The sequence below is a fragment of the Prinia subflava genome, chromosome 2, assembly GCF_021018805.1.
Source record: "Prinia subflava isolate CZ2003 ecotype Zambia chromosome 2, Cam_Psub_1.2, whole genome shotgun sequence".
Classification (NCBI taxonomy): Eukaryota; Metazoa; Chordata; class Aves; order Passeriformes; family Cisticolidae; genus Prinia; species Prinia subflava.
Window position 1 is genome coordinate 6800246 of NC_086248.1, and position 19865 is coordinate 6820110.

The window sequence follows — 19865 nt, forward strand, 5'->3', positions numbered from 1 at the left end:
CAGAGTATAATAAAACTTTATCTGCTTAACAGAATTTATTTTTTCCTTAGGGAAAAAACATGGATTCAAGATAAAAGCACAAAGACACAAACCCTCCAGTAGGATAAGCTATACAAAATATATGTTAAACCACTGCTACAGAAAAGAATATTTGTGTCTGGCTGAAGTGGTTGAGAAATGAAATAGGTGATTGAGTTTAGAAAAAGAGTAATAATTTGAAGTCTCTAATGAGAGGGTCCACTGTGAATGTCTCATTTCTTACAGACACTAACTCAATTTCCTCTTTCAATTTGGTTATTATTAGCTACATCTCCCAGTTAACAAGTATAACTGCTTAACCACACATCCTATGCTCTCATTTAAGCTCCTTAAAATATTTATTAAATTCTGCTGACCATTCAAAGTCAGGGCTTGTCATTTGGAAACTTGCCTGGGATTTAAACACAGAATATTGCATTGAGCACAGTGAACACTGGGATGGACAGACATCTACATCTTTGCTGAAGATCAGGCCAGCAGTCATAAGACAGTCAACAACAACTTGCTCCAGTTCCTAAAGGGGCTACAAGAGAGCTGGAGAGGGTCTTTTCACAAGGACATGTAGTGAAAGGACAAGGGGGAATGGCCTTAAGCTGGAAGAAGGCAGGTTTATGTTGGATCTTAGGAAGAAATTATTTACTATGAGGGAAGTGAGGGACTGGAACTGAGAAACTGTGGCTGCCCCAGCCCTGGAAGTGTTCAAGACCAGGTTGGACAGGGCTGTGAGCAACCTGGGATAGTGGAAAGTGCCCCTGATGACAGCAAGTAAGTTGGAACAAGATAGTCTTTAAAGTCCTTTCCAACCCAAACTGTTCTATGGTTCCATGATCCCATGAACAACAAAACACTGCCTCTCACTCACAGTTCTTACCCTCACAGCCACTCTGGGAAGTCGTGTTCAGCGCTTATGGGGAAAGCTGCCTGATGGGAAGCTCAAGAAATCAGGCTGGGGAGGTGAACCCCAGTGCACCTTCCTTGGGAACAAGGGGAGCTTGTGGGTGATGTGTTCCTGGAACAGTGCAGTGGGAAGGAAGAGGGTTGTGCCACCTGAAGCAGGTGTCACCTCACAGTCACTGAATTCTGCCCCAGGAAACACCTCCTGGAGCTGCCAGTTCCCAAGGCTCTGGCTGAGTCCAAACTGGCCAGGGCTGCAGTTTCCTGGGCAGGCACAGAGAGAAGGCACTGCTTTGTTAAAAGAACGGAAAAAATAAAGCATGAAATGCACAGTAGTACTTCAGTCTCCCAAAAGGTTCCCTTAAGCTTCACCACTGGAAAACAAGGAGTCTCAGTGTTTCTGGGCAACCTGATAGAAATCTGCATAAACACATAGAAAGTGATGCTATGGAGGACTCAAGTCCCTGAAAGTATTTTGTACTTCATAGCATTGTCACTTCCATTTTAGCCAGGATGAACCCAAGCCAGACACTCACAGCTCCCAGGCGCTGGATGACTGTAAGGACTACAACTGATATTAAAAAAATACAGAGCTAAGCATCATCCATATATTTACTGGTACTTCACCCCATGATAGCCTTACATAAATATTGAAAAGAAACAAGGCAGCGTAAGTGACATAAGAGAGCTGGAACTGGGAACAAAAATGCATTTTTCTCTCTCACTCTCCAAAGCAGAACTGGCCTCCTACAGATCACTCACAATCTGCTCCTAAGCCTACTCTAACTGTTACAGTCTGGATATAATTCAGGCCAAATGCAAACATTTGTATTAGTGGGTTTCATGTTTCACCCTGAAAAATTAAACATGCTTAAATGGCCTCGGAAAGGTGGCAGTGATATTCAGCAAATGGCTTACTCCACTCTAATCCCCCATGCAGTCATTTGTAGGGCAACAGAGATTTACCATGATTAAGATATTTGCTAAGGATAATATCCCTTTTATTACTGCCTGGTTTCAGAGACACTGGCTTAAATATAACTCATAGAGAGGACTCAAGGAGGGAACAGCTGCAGGCTTTTCTAGACACGTTTTTAAAGGTCATTATATGACACAATTATAACTTAGCTCGGACAATTACAGGAAAACAATTATAAATGTTTCTAATAGAAAAATGGTCTCAAACAGTAAAGTCAATAAGACCTTTAGTAATTATTGGATGTGTACAATAATATTAACCTGTATGACCAATAGCGATTAGATTTATCCAGTATCTTAAGAACATTTTCACTTATGGCTCACAAGAATTTTCTGAATGATCATGATTTGGAAGCTCAAAACTAAATGTCAATTGCCTCAATCTCTGTGAGACCTTTGACATAAAAGCTTCTAAAGAGATTTTGCTTCTAACAAAATGATGAAATGTATTAATGTCAGAGGTTCACCTTGCCTAAAATGGTATTTCTGGACAGAACTTGAGGAAAAATTTACAAAATTTGCTAATCAAAGTATTCATATTTCGTTTAGTCAGTGGATAATAGCTGACCCTGTTTCCCAGATCAAAGAGCTGGAAATACATGTAAAGAGGAATCTGTTTTCTTCACAAAATCCTAAAGGATTTAAACCTTAGAACTGAGGATCTGAGCAAAGAAAGTGAATTTGTAGGAAACAGAGATTCTTTGGCCCAATTCCTTATCAGGTCAGGATCATTTCCCATAGAAAACTTTCTTATCTAGTTAAAACTGTTACATTAACTTGACTGCACCCCAGGTGTCACTTCAGAACAAAACTGGACACCAGCTTAGCCTGTAATTTCTCTTCAACTCAATTTTTGCCTTGCTGACATTCATGCCAGCTGTGTTAATGTTCCTCTTCATGCCACCCAAAGCAAAGAACATTTCTTGCCTTGAAACTCACAACCCTTATTATATCCACCCATTCCACCATCACCTAATTCCCTTCAGCTGACAAATGACTATATTTAACTACTCTGTGTGGTTTGTGCTGGTCTGTGAAGAAGGGCAGGAAGAGCTCTCTTTCCCCCTCAGCCACCCTCTCACAAGAACTGTGGTGATGGTGGGTCCATCCAACACCTCGTGTCTCTCTTCCCACCAGCAGCCCTACAGCACCTGGCAGGCATGGAATGATTGTAAGGAACAGCTGAGATGTACGGGTAGAATACACAATCCTTTGGACACCAAATAAAATTCAACAAACTTTTAGAGACGCTGGAAGCCATCCCCAAGTAATAAAGATGGTGATAATGCATGTGGTGAGATTTGGATGATTTCAGCACATGTCTAAGCAGAATACCTACATTGCAAAAGCCACCACATAGCAATTTTTTGTTAGCCTAAAGCGAGAAGCCAAATTAAGGGTGAACCATGGAAAGTCGAACTTTTTACTGTGGATGTAGTCACTCCAGACCATAATTCACTGAGTCACTGACGACAGAAAACACCTCTGGAGAATGTCTGGGCCAATCCCACATTCAGACCAGAGTCAACTAGAGCAGCAGGTGGCTGAGGGCCACATCCATACAAGTTTTTTACACCTTCAAGGATTGAGACTTCACAACTTCCTTGGGCAAGTTGTTCCAGCAATCCTGTGAGTCATGTGAGAGATGAGTATAGTGAGTACCTGTTTCCATCTCTTCTGTGGGAACTGGGAAAATGAGTTTCCAAGACAGGAAACCTATTAAACACTACAACAGAAACCTCTAAGCAGCATCCTTGAAAAAGATGCTGTGCACAGGACTGCCTGTGAACAGCTCATCTTGGAGATATCCATCCAGTACCCTTCCTAGTAAACTGTGATCCCTGATTTTATATTTTCTCTTTCTCCACAGTCAGCTAATTTCCAGGAACTTCTGTAAAATATAGATAATACTTTTAGGGTTAAGTAGAACTAAGTCCAGCTCAAAATTAAAATAAGGGAGTGCATCTCAAAGCAGTGAGAGCAAAGGTGCCTTGGACAGCATTCACTGCTATTACACCCTGCAGAAAAAGACAAATGTACTAAAGAGTATTTTCCAGTCAACGCACCACTTCAAAGCTTTTCCCCATGTTTCTATTCCTATGTTATATATTTACTTATTTTTCATTTCAAGCAAGCATTTATTATTTCAGTATTTTATCTTCTTTTGGGCTTTGACAGTTATAAGCAGGTTCTGGCCCTCGAGACCCTGAATGTAAATCATAGATTCATAGATTCTTAAAATGGTTTGGCTTGGAAGGGACCTCAAAGATCATCCCATCCCAACCCCCTGTCATGGGCAGGGACACCTTCCAGTATCCCAGGTTGCTCAGAGCCCCATCCAACCTGGCCTTGGACACTTCCAGGAATGGGGCAGCCACAGCTTCTCTGAGCAGCCTGTGCCGGTGTCTTGACACACTCAGTGTGAAGGATTTCTTCCTGATATCCAGTCTGAATCTACCCTCCTTTAAAGAGTAGATTTAGATTAGCTATGTGGTTTAAAGCCATTCCCCCTCATCCTATCAGGGGACAAGTCAACAAAGACCAGAAGTTTTTCCCAATGACAAAAGCCTACTGTTTAGACCAGTTCACATTGCTATGGCTGCTTTCTTTTCTGTTTTCTTCTAATTTTACTTATGACATGCACTTCACATCCTGAGTTCCAGAGCTTCCTCCTAATCCATGTGAGCCTGCTACTAATGAGAACTTTCTGTTCATATCAGGATTTGAATAAATCCTTATCAATCCAGTCAGCATTCCCTTAGGCAGGGTTGGGTGGAGAAACCTTTCCAGGACAGCAAAGGTCTCCAGAGTCCTCGAGTACAGCCCTTGCTATTGCTCCCCACAAGCATTTTACTGTGGGCTACCTGGTGACTCCCTCATTTCAAAGGAATCTAAAAAGGATTTTACCTTTAATTTGGAGTATTAAAAAAGTTGGAGTGTCACAAATTCATACATTTGCATGGAAATAACTTTTAACTTTCAGTTCAATTTTCCCTTGAGAAAGTTTTTGTGAAGATAGTCTCATTTAATTTTTAAGAAGTGAAGATTACCACCCTCAGCAGCCTGGCATGCACCACTTACTTCTACAGAAGATAATCTGAAACTCTGAAAGATACAATTCGGATGACAGTCCAGAATTATATTAAAAAGGCAGTCTGCCAACTTCAAAAGTACCCTGAAAACTCAAGAGTGCCAAGTTTTGGAGGTCTGAAACCCTTTTGACAAGTAAGAAGATTGTTCTTTGCAAATGACCTTGTCAGATTCCTTTAAAATTACACTCCTGATGCACCCATCCAATTTGCAGTGTTTAAAAGGCACCTCTCCCCACTGTCACTTTCATTAGTCTGAAGTAGTTGTCCTTTTATATTCTGCTGTGAAAAGTCTGGCAGTGCTGCAAATTAACTGCTACATTTCATTTCCAAAGTAGAGTTCAGATGCACCTAGTTGCACTTTCCTGATGGGCAAAGAGAGGTATTTGGTTATCTAAGGAGGACAAAAAAGGAAAAAATCAAAATATGTGCACTAGACCATGAGATGGGAGTCAAGAATAACACCTGGAAGCCCAGGACAAATTAAATTCTCTTACTATTTCTTCCATTGATGAAATTGAGCTGATTTTCTGAGGTAGCTATGACTTACTGGTGCTCTGCAGCCTAAGCCTCTGCCTCACCATTTGCTAGTCCTTCTTTCAAAGACCTGCTGGCTAAAGTTCAGTGAAATTTGACAGAAACACTGAGATGACAAATGTAGTGAAGTCCCTGTACATTTTTTAAGGACTGATAGCCAATATCAGAAGAAAGCCAAACCGGTGCCAAAGCTGGTTGCAATCATTCCACTGTCCCACCAGTCAACCAGCATGGATTTATGACCTGTAAACCAGCCAACAGCTAATAAACTGTAAACTGTAAACTTGGCCAGCTATCATGGACTTAAATCTGGACCAGCTACACCATAGGAGGCAACATGGGAAGCACAGCCAAATCTTTTGTACTCTACATGAAAAGATGGGAGAGATGCACTAAGGAAAAGTAGCTTAAAGACATACAAGGAAAAATACTTCATTAGCATCACTGCTCACAGCAGTTTTGTTCTGCTCTTCCAGTGATTGTATAAATCTGGAGTAATGCTGCTCAAGTTCTTATTAAAATAGCTGAAAGGGAGAACTTCGTCTTAGATCATTAAAGCAGTCTTCTCCAGACATTAAAATAATGGTGATAATAATTCTGACACAGGAACATTAAAAGGATACCTGATTGATATTTTTACATATGGCACTGAGGTGCCTAGAGCATGCAATATGGGAAAATGAGGTCTACTAGATTAAAAGCTACTTCACTCCCGTCCTATATAATTAAATACACAGTATTCCCTCAATGGCTTTGCCTAAGAAGAAAAAAATGTAGCTGGGAGAAATATGGTAACTAAATTTCCAAAATTCATCATGGATGCTTTAGAAGTCCCAGTTTGCAGAGACATGAACAGGTGACAACCTTCAGGGCCTTTGAAGTAGTCAGAAAATTCAGTGTGCAAGTGAGAAGAGCTCAATACTAATATGATAAAACACTGAAAATATCAGGAGACACCTGTTTTAAAAATGTGAAGCTAATTTGCAAACCAAGTGTAGGACAGATATTGAATAAATAACGAGGAAATTCATAGTAATGGAAAGAGTTTATTACCATGACAATATCCCAGAGAAGATTTACTCTTCTCTGCTTTTTGTTTTCTTTCTTTTCCTTTATTTTTTGTCCTAAAAGACTTTTATTTGAGGAGAACAATTGGTCTGTATTTTCAGTCTTGAATAAGTCCATATATAGGACCTCCTGCAGAAGTGCTGCATAAATTTCTCTGTTCTGTAAGACCTACACTTACAGTTTAATCTGTGGAGTCAATAGATCCGAACTTCCACAGAAGTTAACCAGTTTGCTTTTGTGAATATGGTTTCTAGGACACACTTTTCATCTCAGTTCTTCACCAGTACACCAGAAAATTTTGAAATCTGTCATTCAGAGCTTGCAAACCTCTACCACAGTAGAACTGTGTTGGGATTTAGACTTATGGGCTCCATTTTTTGCAACTTGGCTTCCTTGAGTTCTGCTTAATCCCTCCAAGGACACTCCTTGATCTTCTGAGAAGACTCCCAGATCCCTTTCCCTCTGTCAGCAGCCAAAGCCATTTCTGACACCTGAAGGACCAGGCACCACACAGCCTCTATTGTCCCCACATTAAGGCACCACAGTGCCCAAGGACGAGCTGGATCTCCTGAGGAACTCAGGAGCTCCTTCTGGCACTGCTGTTGACTCACCTATCCCAGCACTGAAAGATCATGGTCTAACCCTTCCTTGTCCTTCACTTAAAATACAGGACTTTAAAAAGGGTATTGTTATCCCTGGTTTGTTGGGGCTTTTTTCCCAACCCCATAGAAAACTTAAATTACAATGGACAAAGAGGATCTGTAAAAGTCACAGCTGTAGTATTTATACAATTTAGACAGATTTCAGATTTTGTCTTTTTTAGTGGTTCATATCTGGACACTGGAGACCTGATCCAGCAAAGGGAATCCTTATATCTACATAGTAGGAAACACCATGGGTTTCACTGACTCCTTATTATGTCAATCGGGGCTGACTGATTATGTTTGAAAGAAAAATGGTTGGGTTTTTTACTCTTTTTTTTTAAAGAGTCTCCAAGGTCCAGCAGCAGTTTTCTTCTCTGCAGGGGCAGGAAATTATGATTATAATAAAAATAGTGTTATATAATTGCATAAACAATTATATCATTTTTTCAGTTATATTAGGTAATATATTGTATTAATATTGCAATCATATTTATAAACAAACCGACAACAATCTCTGCATTTGCTGCCACTGGAATCACATGTTCCTGTTAACCCTCCTCCTGGCAGCTGAGTGATTAATGTGCTGCAGAGATAGGGCTATTTGACAGCTTCTGAAAATCTCTGTGCATCAACATCTTAAAACAATATTAATCATTAGCATTAGTGTTTCTCTGGCCCCCAATTGTGAGCTGATAGATTTGTCCTTTGTTATTTACAACGTTCCTTTATTTACACCTTTTCATCACCACAGTGGTTGCTGCCTGAGGTTTTATTGCCCTTATAAATTTCCACTCCCTGCACCACCTTAACAGTTTTGAAATAATACAGATAAGCAAGAGAGAGCTGATGAATGCAGGAGGCAAAAGGCTCGTTCTACTGCCTCGGTGGCTGGGCCAGGGGATTGTGCCCATTAAACATCCCCAGCTCCCTCACGCTGCTTTGGGAAGCCTGGCCACCAAAAAGCAGTGCAGCAAACAATACAGTGAACTTCTCTTGCCACCAATAAACCTGTCTGATGAAGGAGATTAATGCTTTTCTGAAAGGGTTGATGACTACTGAATTACCAATTTATCCCAGCACTAAAATCAATCACCAGCATTAAAACGACCAGGAACACATTTAGGTCCTTCTTTGCTCTCATAAACTTCCACAAAACCTCTGTGCTTTCTATAGCCCTCTGCTCTTGCTCACAGCATTTTACAAATTCTGTCTAGGGATGCAAGCCTTGAGGAGGTGTGATCAGATGTGGCTTTTCAGGCTGTGTTCACAGAATTTAACAGAAAAGATGCAATCCCCAGCCAAGCAAAGCCAACAGCAAAGACCACACAAGATTCAACACTGAAGGAATGGCTTGTAGGAAAATTAAAAGCTGAACAAGAGGCACTCACTGCAAGCCTAGGTGGTCCTTCTAAAATGTCTGTCTATACTTTTCAGCCAATTCAGCTGAAATCTGATGAGCAGACCTGACCATTTTACCAACAGGCATGAAATCACTACATGGAGCAGGACTCTTCACCAACAGCTGGAATAGCACTGGAAACACCAATGGTGTTCTGCTGTTGGCACAGGTTTTGAAGGACCCCTGGCAAAGAAGATCACACATCCTCACCAAAAGGCAGACACTCCTGGGACACAGCAAGGCAGTGCTATCACTGTATGACAGAGAGCATAAATTTGAAGACGACACATTTATCAGAAGGTGATCTAATTGGAATTAATTCCTAATTGATTTTTAAACTCAGTTGGTTTCTAGTTTCTGCCTAGGGCTGTTAATAAAAATAAAGTTATCTGAGTAAGATTTTGGTAAGGACATCGGGATGGTCATTCTCCTGTTTGAAAAAAAGTTATTGAATTTTCACAAGAATTAACTGTGCTTCTTACATTTTGTCTTACATTTTATCAAATCTATGGTGAAGAGAATGAAAGCCTGTTCTCCTCAAAACATGTGTCCAGTTGATGCTCAGCCCAAAGGTTTTCCAATAAATCAAAGCTACAGGTTCCAAACGAGGACAAAACAACCTCCCTCACCCCCTCTCCTCCTCCTAAATCCTCTCAAACTTTTGGCACTTCATCCTTTGCCAGCAAACGTTTCCTTCCCAGATACATTTCTCAGAGACTTGATGTTCCTTTCCCAAATAAGCTTTTGTATTGTTATAGAAGGATTTGAGCTGAAATTGGAGCCCAGGTCACAATCCAGGCTTTCTGAAACTTCAAAGGCTTCAGGCTTACATTTATGAATGGAAGGTGGAGCAGCAAAGTTTGGATTTACACTTTGTTACATCACTAGGATGATTAATATAAGGGGGCTTCATATTCACCATCCTTAAATTATCACATCCAGCTGCTTCACTCAGCATTTTAAAATGAAATAAAAATAATATTTTTTAAAAAAATTTAAATGTAGATTATCCCTCCCAGAGTGCTTGAAGTCATAAGCTAAAGTAGTAGCTATGCAAGAGAAATGTGGGAAAATATCACTATAGCATTTTATGGGAAGCTGCAGCTTTAGGCTCTTCACAGCTGAGAAGAAATCACTGCATTCAGGACAGTGTGGAAATGGCAAAGGAGGACACAAAAGAAAGGCACTACGGGGGGGTCTCATGGAGTAAGTCAAATAAATATGGGTGGAGCCATCTCCTTTCTCGACAGCACTGCCTGGAAATGGCCACTCAGACAACACATCTCATCCTAAGTATTCTCTCTGCAGAGCAGGGCAAACATTTATGTCCCCATTTTGTTCAGGAGCACTGACACTTTTGAAACAGCAAAGCCAGAAAAATAACCAAACTACTAAAAAGCCACAACAGGCAAAGAGCTGCAGGGGCAGATGGATCCCTGCTGGTGCAATAGCCCAGAGCAGTGACCAAACCAAATAAAACCAGCTGCAGTGGTATTGCTAGGATGCAGAGAGGTGAAGTTATTTCTTCAGCATGACTTGGGCAGCCCCACAGATCCTGTTCCCAGCCAGGATTAGATCACACAGCCCCTCCAGAAAGTCTGGCACACAGAGCAAATATTTCCTAGCTTACAATAACACACAATCTTACACAGTTCTCTGCCTCTGAAGTGAGGGGGATGGACAAACACTGAATTGTTTGAATTATATTGGTGAATCCAGATTTTGGTTAGAGGGAATTCATGTTAGACCAATTAAATAGTATGTCAATTCCCTGTAATTATCTGTTCTTGCAGCCCACCCGGTAATTACACTTAATGGGTCTAAATCAAATCAGTATGTTACCTGGGAAATAATTGGATTTATGTGCAATTTTTTAATGATCCTGAAAGGTACCCTGGAGATTTAAGTCTGCTGTGAGTTCAGGGTGTGATCCTAGGCTTCAATGTGCTTTGGATGTGGATCTCAGGATGCATTGGCCCTGATAAAATGAACGTGCCCACTCCCTAGCACCGAGGCCCACTGGCGTGGGACCACCATTCTCACCAACATTTTAGCTTCTAAAACAAGGTGGCCATACCCAGACTTCCCACTGGAAACCATCTCTGGCCAGTGCTAAATGCCAAACTACATCTACACTAGGAAAACCACTGCAGGCTTCAGTGCTGCAGCAGCACATCCCCCCCTTGAGCTGCAGGGAGCCTGCAGGGGCTCTGCTGAGGCTGTGGACAGCAGGAGGGTTTGCAGAGGCACCTCCAAGGTGAGAAGCACAAGCTGTGCTCTGCTGAGGCCTGTCCTGTGCCTTTGACCATCCCCCCAAAGGATGGTGCACATTAGAAACTCAGGCACACACGGTATAGAAAAATAAAATAAACCATAGAATCACTGAGGTTGGAAGAGAATAAGATCATCAAGTCCAAACTTTTTGATCGAACACCATCAATTAAAAATAAAATCTAAGCTTCTCTACACTTTGATGAGCCTTGGCCCTCAAGTCATTTGGCAATTCTAAGTAAATCTCCCTTGCCCCAAACTGTAACAGAACAGAGCATTTTATTGATCATTTCTGATCTCCTTAAACATCCTAAACCTTAAAACTGAAAGTACATACATACAGTGTATTTATTCATTTACAGGCACAGAGAATTCACAGGACTGCCAAACTCCTGACACTTAAAAGTATTTCCATGCACATATCTGAGTCCTGTACACGCAAGATGAGTGTCCATTAGATCCCAGATCCATCTATTGGATCAGAGGAGATCATGAACAGCACAAGGTTTTCCAAAAAACACACAAGGAAATTCATTTCTCACTGCTTCTAGTTAAGCATGCACTTCTCTGAATTATTTATTTTAATTTCTAGAGGAGGTGAGGTGCAACACCTCTGCACAAGTTTTCTCTGCTTCCAGCAAGAGCAGTCTCGGAGGGATGAGTACAGGAGACATCCCCTCATTGCCCTGCTCCCCAGAGCCCCACCATCTGAAAAATCTTTGTCTTTCAGTTTCAGCATGATTTCCTGTCCTCCATCTCCTTGAAATTCTGCCCAAGAGAAACCAAAATAGCACCTTGCCTCGTGCATGAACCCCACACAGCAAGCAAGCATCGAAACCACTCGATTTCAAGCGCAGGGGAATGTCAGGGAGACATAACTGCAGTGACAGTGGCTCCAGGGGATGACTGCACCATCTCGTTATTCCTCAGCAAAGGTACAAGCAAATGCCACTAACTTCAGTTTTGCTTTCTTTCAAGGAAGTCTTTCTCTTTGGATAACTACCTCTGTTCAGGGGCCTTTTGAGGCTTCAGCATGACTCTGGCAATGGAAGAGCTTGGGTATCCTTATTTTATATTAAAGATGTCCTGTCCAAACCCTGCAGGCCACTTCCCAAAGTGCCTCTAACACCTATATACAAGAAAATTCACACTCATATTACCTAGGTAGGTTCTTAAGCAAACCACCTACTTCAGTGACACGATCATAACAGGCTCCCTCAATAAGCAACAAAAAGAAATAGATATCCCTATCAATTCAAGACAATTCAGACCTTAAATAGCTTCTTATCAAAGTATTTCTGTTATGTCTGCTGTTAAGAAAGACAAATTCAGAAACAGAACCCCAAAAATTGTATTTGCCTTTTGATAACGTTATGAATCAAATCCTGTGCCAGGCAGTGAGCTTTTCACAAGGACTCTTTGATTACAACTGTGTGCTCACACTTTCTGGAACAGCTCAACGCTTCATAGGACTACAGTCTTGGGGGTTCAGCTCTAAGCATATATTCACTTACAGCTCATAAACAATACTAAAATAGTCAATAACCCAAAAAGCCCACCAAAAGTTCTCATGGTCCTGTATTTTGTATTTTATGGATGCATCATTCCTCAGTCCCCTCAATACCCTTCTCCTTATGGAAAGGTGGAAAGGCTTACTGAACTCACAACAGCACTAGATACATTAGGGAAAGGCTGACTATGACCTGGTATCTCTGGGCAAAGCTAAGTCTCACATATTTCAAACTTGATTCGTATTTTAGTGGGCTCTGATTAAAAGTATGCCAAATCACTAAGAAACAATAATTTCTGTCAGATTACCTTGTTTCACTCTGCAAAATTTGAGCTGTCTGAAAAATGTCCTGGGGAAATCCTTCGAAACAGCTTCCCCTGCTCTCTTTCAGGAAAATCACCCACCCTACACACTGACAAACTCCTTCTTTTCTACCATATCTGTAATTAGCAAAGAATTTCAAGCCATAAATATTAATGCATAGATGGGTCCTGAAGTACTTTCAGAAGTTCAGCACAGGCCTCAATAGTAAGATTTTTCAAGCCAGCTTTGATACAAACCCTGCAGTTCAGGAGGACTTGTCAGAACACCCTGCTAATCACCCCTCTCGAAGAGATGTTTCTCACCCAGCAAGGGATGCTACAATCACTCGTGAAAATCCCACAACAAATGCAGGTGCTTCATTACCTACTTATATTTGAATTCCACACAGATCTGGCCAGAATCCCTCACTTCATTAGCACAGGTCTCTGCCTGCTGGGGCAAAAACTCTTCCTCTGTGCTGCTGTTGGCAGAGTCTGAATGTTTCTGCTTTTGTTTTAAACCTTTTCTGAAATCAGATCTGTTTTTCTCTCCTGTGAAAACTTTCCCTTTTTTGCTTCTTCCCCAAAAATATTGCTGATGTGATGCTGGGGCCATGTTAGTTTTGTCATCTAAAAATCTTGAGGCTGGTCTGAAGTGCCATGTCCAGATTAATTGCCATGTCCAGTTCATAGAATCATTAAGATTGTAAAAGATCTCTAAGATCACCGAGTCCAACCATTAACCATCAGCACTGCCACGTCCACTGCTACCCCATGTCCCTAAGCACCACATCTACACATTTCTGAATACTTGTAACCACAGTGATTCCACCACTTCCCTTGGAAGGGTGGAACAAGGCAGCTTGTTCCAATGGTTCCAGTAAAGAGATTTTTCCAGATTTTAGATCCTACCTAAATCTCCCCTGGTGAATCCTGAGGCTGTTTTCTTTTGTCATCGTTTGTTACTTGGAAGAAGAGACTAACCCCCACCTTGGTACAACCTCCTTTCACATGGTTGTAGAGAGTGATAAGGTCCTCCCTGAGCCTCCTTTTCTCCAGGCTAAACACTCCCAGCTCCCTGAGATGCTCCTCATCAGAATTGTGCTCAAACACAAACAGGTCCTGCCCTCCAGCTGACATCAGTGGGCACAGTGTCTCCACATCAAACATGATCTCCAAAATAATGTACCTGCTTCCAAAGCCCTGATGGAGAATGGTGTCTAGGCTGTGCTAACTCCCCTGTTGGGGCCAGGAATTGGCCAAGAGGGTGTTGGTCATCCTGAGCCAAAGCTGTTCTGGGCTCACCCCTGCGCAGCACACATGACTGCACCCCCAGCATCCAGCCCCACTGAGTTTAAGCACAGCTCAGGAGATCATGCAAAGCACAGGTGAACATTTCCCAGCCTGGTCTGGGAGCAATTAAAAGCTGGCTTCTGGCACAGTGTGGGCAGGTGAGTTCCCATCACACCACCATCACCAGGGCCTGCCTGAGACACGCAGCCCTGAAGGAAAACTTTGCCCAGGCAGGGATCTCCCACAGCCCCTGGAGGGGCAGCAGAGAAGGGACAAGACCCTCTACCCCACTGGGACAGGAGGGCAGGTGCAGGTGGGATCAGGAGGAGCCCACCCACCACTGACAGCATGAACATAACGCTGGCAAAGGCTGGCACTGGCACCTGCAGAAACAGTCTGAACTCGGGCTGCTGGCAAGCAGGAAGGGGACAGAGCAGGAAGGGGACAGAGCACGAGCATCCCAGCAGGGCAGCAAGTGAGGGGGAAAGGGGAAACGCTCCACACTGGGAGTTATCTTACACTGAAAATAGAGGTGGAAGGGAACAACAAGTCCTAGAAGGCCTCTCTGGTGAGTATTAAGTGTGAAAATGCTTTGGTCTCAAGGAGCAAACAGATCTGATAGGGAAATACTTACTTGGCCTGCACTTGTACCACACGAGGAGGTACTTGCCGGTCCCGGGGCACGGATCCGTCCCGAACAGCCGGCTGTTGACGAGGAACTGGCAGCTCCGCCTGTCCTGGCACTCATCCAGCATCTTCTGCAGCGAGGATGCACACAAGAAACAGAGAAACAAAAGCACTTCAGTGTCCCCACTAAAGGAAACGTCAAACAGAGACAAACTGCTGCAAGGCAAGGCCATCCTTGCCTCCACAGCCAGCCCTGGCAGGAGGCAGGTGGTGGTGCTCAGCACAGTGGGTACCACAGCAGCCACAGACTCAGTGCCCCTGGCACTGTTTTAAGGAGCAGGTTTTCATCCCCTTGCTTGGGTGCAAAAGGAAGGATTTGCATTGGGATGGTCACAGAGATTTTGAAACTTTTGCATGCCATTTAATCATAATTAAACGTATAAAACTCCCAGGAAAAGCAGCTTTGAGGACATGGATCCACCTTGACAGTTAAAAGTAAAGACTCGAATTCTGCCATCAACAACCTGGTTTAGATTTCTCTGGAGATACACAATTTCAAGACAGCTCTTGTATCAGTTATATAAAAGCTGGTATAAATATATATATAAATTGGTGGTATTCCAAAAATTAGTACCTATGGTGGGAAAACTGTTATACAGCCAACTTAGTCAGTTTTTAATATGGTTCATTCCTGTTCCCCCATGATTATTACATTCTTTTAGCTAAACTCAGGAAGGGGCTGTGAGTCAGGGGCTTCTCTCACTACTAGCATATTGGGTCCTACCCCCTTTTCCTCTAGTGCTTGCTCCCCACTCCCCCATTCATAACACTCACAAAAACTCCATCTCAGAATCCGCAGGGGTAAGACATTCTGTCTCCTGCTAGAAAATCGCTTCATTAAGGAAGATTAATGATTTCTTTTAACCCTGTGATCCTCTAAAGCAGTGGTGGAGGGGGAGAATATTATTGAGTGGGGCAGTAATTAAGTTTTAAATTCAGCTGGATGGCTAGGGTGGTATTTATATACTCCTGTAGAGCCCCTAAAGTGCTAAAATTACCATAATGTTTGCCTGACACACATGAATCTGTCAGAGCATTTTGAGACCACAGAGCGAGGTAATCCACCAGCCTCGTTAAGTCCCTGTGATACAGAGCTGTGAATTCCAGCCCCAAAACAATTAATTTTCACTTGCAAGGAAGCACTGGAAAATCCTTCCTCAGAAATTCCCCTAGACTCCCCTGGTCTCTTTTGTCTTCTCTCTGCTCACTTTTCTTACACCCACCTCGATATTTGGGCTTTCCCACAATCTTCTCCCTGTGCCATTAACATAAAGGTTGTTCCTGCTCCACCATGTGCCACCCAAACCAATTTTCTTTTTGCTTCAGTGACTACTTTCTATTTTTGAGTTCTCCCTGAATGTAATATATAGAATCTTTAGCATTATAACTCTGAATGTCATGCTCTGAACAACAGCTGTTCCAGTTTCAAGTGCAATTTGAAGCTGCCTCATTTGCAGTTGCTCATAACTTCCTAAAGCTTTCACCTTTTGGGCTGACACATGCAAGAATTCATGCCTGCCTCAAGTCTGACCTTTATTTTAAAGTTCAAACCAAAACAATCCAGGCCTTTTCTAGCAGGCAGAAAACATATGCTGTTGTTTTCCACTTACAAAGGTAATAAAATGCAGGCATCTCATTTAAAAATACAGGATGCAGGCTGGAAAGGCTGAGAGGTGAACACTGAAGGAGGTGCCTGGGAGCATTAGCCCCAGCTTGACCGTCACGTTAAAATGCATAGAAACAGCATATTCTTTCCTCTAGGCTCAAAGGGTTGGCTGCTCACTCAGCATGTGAAATTTAATTTAATGCAAAATCCAGTGAGTTGCAAAGGAATTTAAGCAAGGATCCAGCACAGATATCTCTTTTCATCTCAAAAAGCAAAGAACAACTGAAACAACTCTGGAGGGCTACACATATGGAGAGAAATTCTCTCCGAATCATTGTGCACCTGAAAGGATTTTCTGATGTTGGACAGCCATGCTTACACACAACTACAACTAAGAGTACTGAGCAAAGGAAAAGAAGCAGGATCCCAAATGTTTCCTTTCCCTCTAGGGAAGCTTTCCTCCCTCAAAGGCAGTAGACTTGGGGTTTTGATCTACAAACCTGTTCACAGCAGATGGGTGGACATTTCAAGAGCCTTCAGTGTTGTGTCATTGGTACCATTAAAACCAGTTAAAAAACCTCCCTGGGTTTCAGCAGAGACTGAGTTAGACCAACAAGAAAACAACTTTGAAAACCTCAGCTGAGATATCTCAGCAGCACTTGTTCATCTGTCCTCAGGCTCAGCCTCAGGAGCAAAGACAACAATTCACTGACCTCAGAGAACCATGGACACAGCAGCCTCCAGGTAGTGCCACTTTGTCTTGGCTCTGCTCTAACTTTTGGCAGCTCTTGCTTATTCTTTGTATTCCACATAAGTGAAACCTCCTGAGTTTACATCCTGTGGTATGCAAAGGGTGGAAAAGGGCAGCAAAAAACAAAGCCTTAGGGAGAAATTTGTAACTGAATTAAGGAGCAAAAGTTATCCCTGCCATTGTGAGACCACAGAAAAAAGTGAAGTGTTCTTGGGGCTCAATATGCCATTTACTAATTTGTTACAGTGTTTAGCTACAGTTCCAATTTAATTTGACAATAGCCATGACTCTGAGAAGTTTCATGGGGGGAAAGAAATCAATATTTCTTTCTCATTCGCATAACTCTATTTTACCTCCCCTAAAGGGCAACATTTTTCCTGAAAATATAAAAAAAATCATTAAGATTTCTGATTTCCTGTACACTATTTGAGTAATGCCTTATGCATAATGAAATATATCCATAAAGAGTAAATTTTTTAAAAAATGTTCAATTCTCAGTGGAATACATCAAGAAAAAAATGCAAAGAAAATTAGCTGTAATTGATAATGTATTTTCTTGATTAAAAATTTAAAAACGTTGTTATACCAGTCTTAATGTTAACTTAAAAACTTGCACATACAATTTTTACTTCTCCTTGCATGCACAGAAATTTTATTTCCCACTGTTTTCATAAGTATGTGCTATGTACCAGCATCTTCTTATACACTGTGCAGAACATGTGTGACCAGATGATCCCCCAAAGGTACAGCTCCCTGCAGGTCCAGGGGTTCTGGTGTTCACCAGAAGCCAAAACCTTGGCTTTCTGGCCTTACTCTCAAAAATCATACATCTAAGCAGTATCAGAGCTCTGGCAAATGTCAGATGTTTTTTCTGAAGTATTTGCAGATGATCAGCTAGACTGACACCAGGAAAGCTGGGAGTCCACTTGGTAGTGAGGGAATGTCTTGAGCTCACATGGCTTTTGCTCAATGGATGGGAAAATGCAGGCAATTCATTCTATGTTTTCCTTGTTGTTCTGGTTGTCACAGTCAGCAGAAAAGGTGGGAAAACACAACCACAAATCCAACCAGAAAGAGGCCACAAACAAGCTGGACTTGCACAGGAATGGCAACAGGCCCACAGAACCGCCCCTAACTGGGAGGTACAATCAGCTCCTTATGTCTCCAAGTCTGGTAGATCCCTGACTAAAGCCAAATAAAGTCACCTCGGTTTAGATTATATTATGAAAATCACTGCAACTGAAGAAGGTGGAGGAGGAATTCAGGAATTCCTGTCTGGCATGAAAGGGGAGGGAAGACACATTAATTGCACTGTGCCATTTTATAATTGCGTTACAGTGGTAAATCAGGCCTGAGGGCTGACAGCCAGTGCTCAGGAGGGAAGTTGTGGCTGTTTAAACCCATTCCATCCCCTGGTTCATGACTGAGCTAAGAAGCTGCAAGATTTAGAGGAGATAAGAGAGCAAGAAAAGTGAATTCAAGTAAAACAAACACTAATCTAACCCCTGTGATTTATGCCCTGGATTAATCTTCCTGTGGTGACCTGGGTCTTAAAGCAAGGGCAGCCTCAAGCTCAAAATCATGTCTTTCTAGTGGCCACTGCAGATGAAACACATTTCTCATGCTCATTTTGTTGTGCTCATTAGCTAAGTAATTGCTTGTGCTCATTAGATAACAACCTTTTAAATGAGGAGCTGGATGCCAGCTCTGCAAGGAGGCCATCCCCAGCCATTCCCAAGGGTGCGCTCGTTTTTAGCCTGTCTCTTCAAATCACTCCTCAAGAAGTGCTTCCCCTGCACACTTAAAATAAACCACAACTGAGCTCAACACCCAAGGCAATTAAACCTATCTCAGTTCTTGGTCCCTCGGAGCAGTTCATAGATTCAACACGCTCAGGGTGAAGCTTTGGACCCATAGAAGCCAATGGTGAAACTCAAAGGGAACCAGGACTTTGCCAGGGGCTGCCCCTGCACAGCCTCCATCTTCAAAGGACCATAAGGATGACTGCAGGGCATGTCAGTCATGCATGAAATTACACAGAGGAGCCCTACTAAATAATTGCCCAAACTGTGTGCTGCTGAGAGAGTAACTCCCACAGCAAGCTACATCAATGTATCAGAGCCATGTGCAGTCAAATGAAGATGGGCAGAGATTTGTGCTAAGAACTTTATGCAAGAAGATACCAGTAATTTGAAGCATTTTTAAGTCAAATTCAGTCCAGGCATGGCCATTATGATGGAGTTACACCAACATTTATATTGGTGCACCTTCAGGGTTTTTGCAATGAGAAGAAGTAAATGCAACAAACAATGCAGCAGGATCTCTCCCTACAGCACAGTACATTCATAATGGCTTCATGTCACATTTCATTTGAATTTTGATACTCTTTTATGTACCCTTGAACACTGGTAATACTTTAAAACACACTATAAACTTAGTACTTGCAAGTTGAAAACTTATTTACAGGTCCTGTTTCTGAACACTGAGCATTCATCTCTATTCATTCATGGAAATAACTGAAGTCCACAGAGCAAGATTTTCCAAAAATCAGCAACAGGGAAGGACAGACTACCTGAGAAAGTGAAATCCATGCTAAGAGGTGCAGGTACCTGCTGATGGTTCATCAAGCCACATTTCCAGCCTGCTCCACTAGAAACTAGTTCAGCTTTGCCCAAATTACTGCATTCCATCTGTGCATCACTTGAAGAGATCAAAAGCCCTGAATCCTGATCTATGGCAGATTTTAGTGCTCTGCTATCTCTTATCACTCTCCCATGGACCTTGCAGTGCTCACAGC

The 19865-nt window shown here is 42.2% G+C and overlaps 1 protein-coding gene across 3 annotated transcripts in view; it reads right to left on the reverse strand.

Moving 5' to 3' along the window:
• The window catches only part of EVA1A (eva-1 homolog A, regulator of programmed cell death), a 203990-nt gene that overhangs the window by 122354 nt on the left and 61771 nt on the right, over positions 1–19865 (reverse strand). For 2 of the 3 annotated variants that reach the window (XM_063424118.1, XM_063424127.1), the window contains exon 3: positions 14659–14782. In XM_063424118.1, coding sequence (XP_063280188.1) covers positions 14659–14782 — 124 coding nt within the window. The remainder of the gene's footprint in view (positions 1–14658; positions 14783–19865) is intronic. The other variant, XM_063424129.1, reaches the window with a different exon arrangement.